The sequence below is a fragment of the Alosa pseudoharengus genome, unplaced genomic scaffold, assembly GCF_046254945.1.
Source record: "Alosa pseudoharengus isolate Yale_2024_CS ecotype anadromous, Long Island Sound unplaced genomic scaffold, YU_APseudo_1.1 YU_APseudo_1.1_scf_11, whole genome shotgun sequence".
NCBI lineage: Eukaryota > Metazoa > Chordata > Actinopteri > Clupeiformes > Clupeidae > Alosa > Alosa pseudoharengus.
This window is the reverse complement of record NW_027468576.1, coordinates 34,844,222-34,846,721: the sequence shown is the minus strand read 5'-3', so window position 1 is coordinate 34,846,721 and position 2,500 is coordinate 34,844,222. Positions and strand designations below refer to the sequence as shown.

The following is a 2,500-nucleotide window of genomic DNA, read 5'->3' as shown; positions in this document are numbered from 1 at the left end:
CGCAAGCACCCACACCAGGTGGGTGTATCTAAATTAGCTATGTACCAAAAATTTTATTTTACCGTGACTCGAAGAGCTGTAAACAGTGTTGTAAGGCTGCGTGTTCAAATCCGCTTGGAGCTCCAGTGGAATTTTAATTTCATGACGAGAATTCTCGGTCTAATGTGCCATTGAAATGGCGTAGATAGGCGACCCACCAGGCCAGCACTAACCTCAGAGCGTGGTAAACAAAATATTTAATATAGTAAACGGATATTTCAAGCAGTAAAAGCCCTGGTAAGGACCAAACCAGATTTGGTTCAAATCTACACACCTATGGCTACTGAAAAATGTAAGGTTCATTTATCAAATGTTATTTTTAAGTATTAAAAACCATCATTGTTTTAGAATTTTTGAAGGAAAGTGGTGGTAATTGGAGGCGTTACGATAGTGAGTAGCCGCTGTATCTGTATCTTTTCCGCACCCCCCCTTCACACGTCTGTCTCCTTCAGCTCAGGGACGTTTAAGGACCTGGACGGCCTGCGTCACCATGACGACTTTGACGTGTCCCTGCTGGTGTGTCACAACGCGGTGCCGTTTGAGGAGCAGTCAGAGGGGGAGAGGCACCTGCTGAGGTGAGACAGGAGTGTGTGTGTGTGTGTGTGGCAGGAGGTGATGTGAGAGCAGCGCTCCTCAGCTGCCAGTGACACCTTTGTCATGAGGGGAGTTACACAGTGGAAATGCTCTTTTTATACTCTGTAGTCTGCAACTGTGTGTGTGTGTGTGTGTGTGTGTGTGTGTGTGTGTGTGTGTGTGTTTCACAAGAACAAATAACAAATACAAAGTAGAAATGTGCATGTTATGCACAGCAGCCTCCTGTGTTCCACTGTGTTGGAGGAGGTAGTCAATGGCCATGTCATGCAGTCACAGGCTGTGTTAGTGGCGCTGCGTGAGTGCATTCACGTTTTTCATCTATACAAATGCATTGCAGAAATACTCATGATATGCATCACAGTCTGTAATAGTTTCGCAATGTGTGTGGCATGTTTGTGTGTGTGTGTGTGTGTGTGTATGTGTGTCTGTGTGTCTGTGTTCATATGCATTTTTCACTTGACAAATCTTCATTTGTGTGTCTGTGTGTGTCTGTGTGTGTCTGTGTTCATATGCATTTTTCACTTGAGAAATACAATGTAGACATGCTAAAGTTATACACCACTGTCTGCTAGTTTATGTATGTATTCATATTCTAACTATGTGTGAATGGCTGCTAATTCATATCTCTGCATTTTGGACATCATACGTCAGTCTTTGTATCGTATGGCTGAATCTTCGTGTGTGTGTGTGTGTGTGTGTGTGTGTGTCTGTGTGTGTGTGTGTGTTGACTTGTATATGTGTTTGTATGTGTTCTTTTACATATTCCTGTGTATGCTTGCGTGTGTGTGTATGTGTGGCTCTGAATATGTGCTTTTACATATGATGTTGTGTCGTGTGTGTGTGTATTGACTTGTATGTATATGTGTTTGTATGTGTTATTTTACATACTCCTATGTCTATGCTTGCGTGTGTGTGTGTGGCTCTCAATATGTGCTTTTACATATGATGATGTCTCGTGTGTGTGTGTGTGTGTGTTGACTTGTAGAGTTAAGAACAAAATTATTCATACCCCTGGCAAATATTGATGTAATGTTGATTTTCTCTTGACCAGTATGTTTGTTCTGACTGAAAATGACACTGCCACATGCCAAAAGGTTGTAAGACAATGTGGTAGAAACATGGAATCAAAAAAATTATACTTTTTATCTTTTTTTTAACATTTTTATGAAAATGAATGGCATGTCCAAAATTATTCATACTCTTTTTAAATAATCAATGGAAACATCTTTATTTAACATCAAAGCTCTCGGAATTCTTATAGTACCTACCAAGCCTCTCCATGTCTCCACAATGATTTTAGACCGCACCTTTTTAGCAGCAATCTGGGTTTTGAGGCAGGAATTTGCCATCACTTTGGCCTTGTGCTAACTTTTTTGACTGATTGAGGTCTGGACTGGCTGGGCCACTCTAAAATGTTGACATTGTTCTCTGTTAACCATTCCTTGCCTTGTTTAGCTGTATGTTTTGGATCATTGTATGGTTTAATGGTCCAATGATGCCTATTGGGGCAGGTCTCTTGGCACACTGCCTGATATTTTCCTCCTAAATCTCAGTGTAGCCCCTTGCTTTAGTGTTACCGTTTACTTTGAGAAGGTCACCAGGTCCCCCTGGTTGAAAAACATCCCAAAAGAATACTTTTCTAACCCCCACAATTGAAATGGACATGGTGTTATTGGAATTGAATGCTTATTTTTTTATGCCAATCTCGGGCCATGTCCCTGGGTCAAAAAGAAATCCAGCGAAAGCTAAATTCTTTGTCCAGGTGTGCCCTTATAAAGGTTAAGCTGAGTTGTGCATGTTTGGAGAAGCATCCAAGATGACCAAGTGATCCATTTTGAGATGGAGTCAAAATTTCAACCACCAAAAC

The 2,500-nt window shown here is 41.2% G+C and overlaps 1 protein-coding gene across 4 annotated transcripts in view; it reads left to right on the top strand.

The window, feature by feature from the left end:
* szt2 (SZT2 subunit of KICSTOR complex) overlaps positions 1–2,500 on the top strand; it is a 132,347-nt gene that overhangs the window by 121,149 nt on the left and 8,698 nt on the right. For all 4 annotated transcript variants that reach the window (XM_076279012.1, XM_076279009.1, XM_076279010.1 and 1 more), the window contains one exon: positions 492–614. In XM_076279012.1, coding sequence (XP_076135127.1) covers positions 492–614 — 123 coding nt within the window. The remainder of the gene's footprint in view (positions 1–491; positions 615–2,500) is intronic.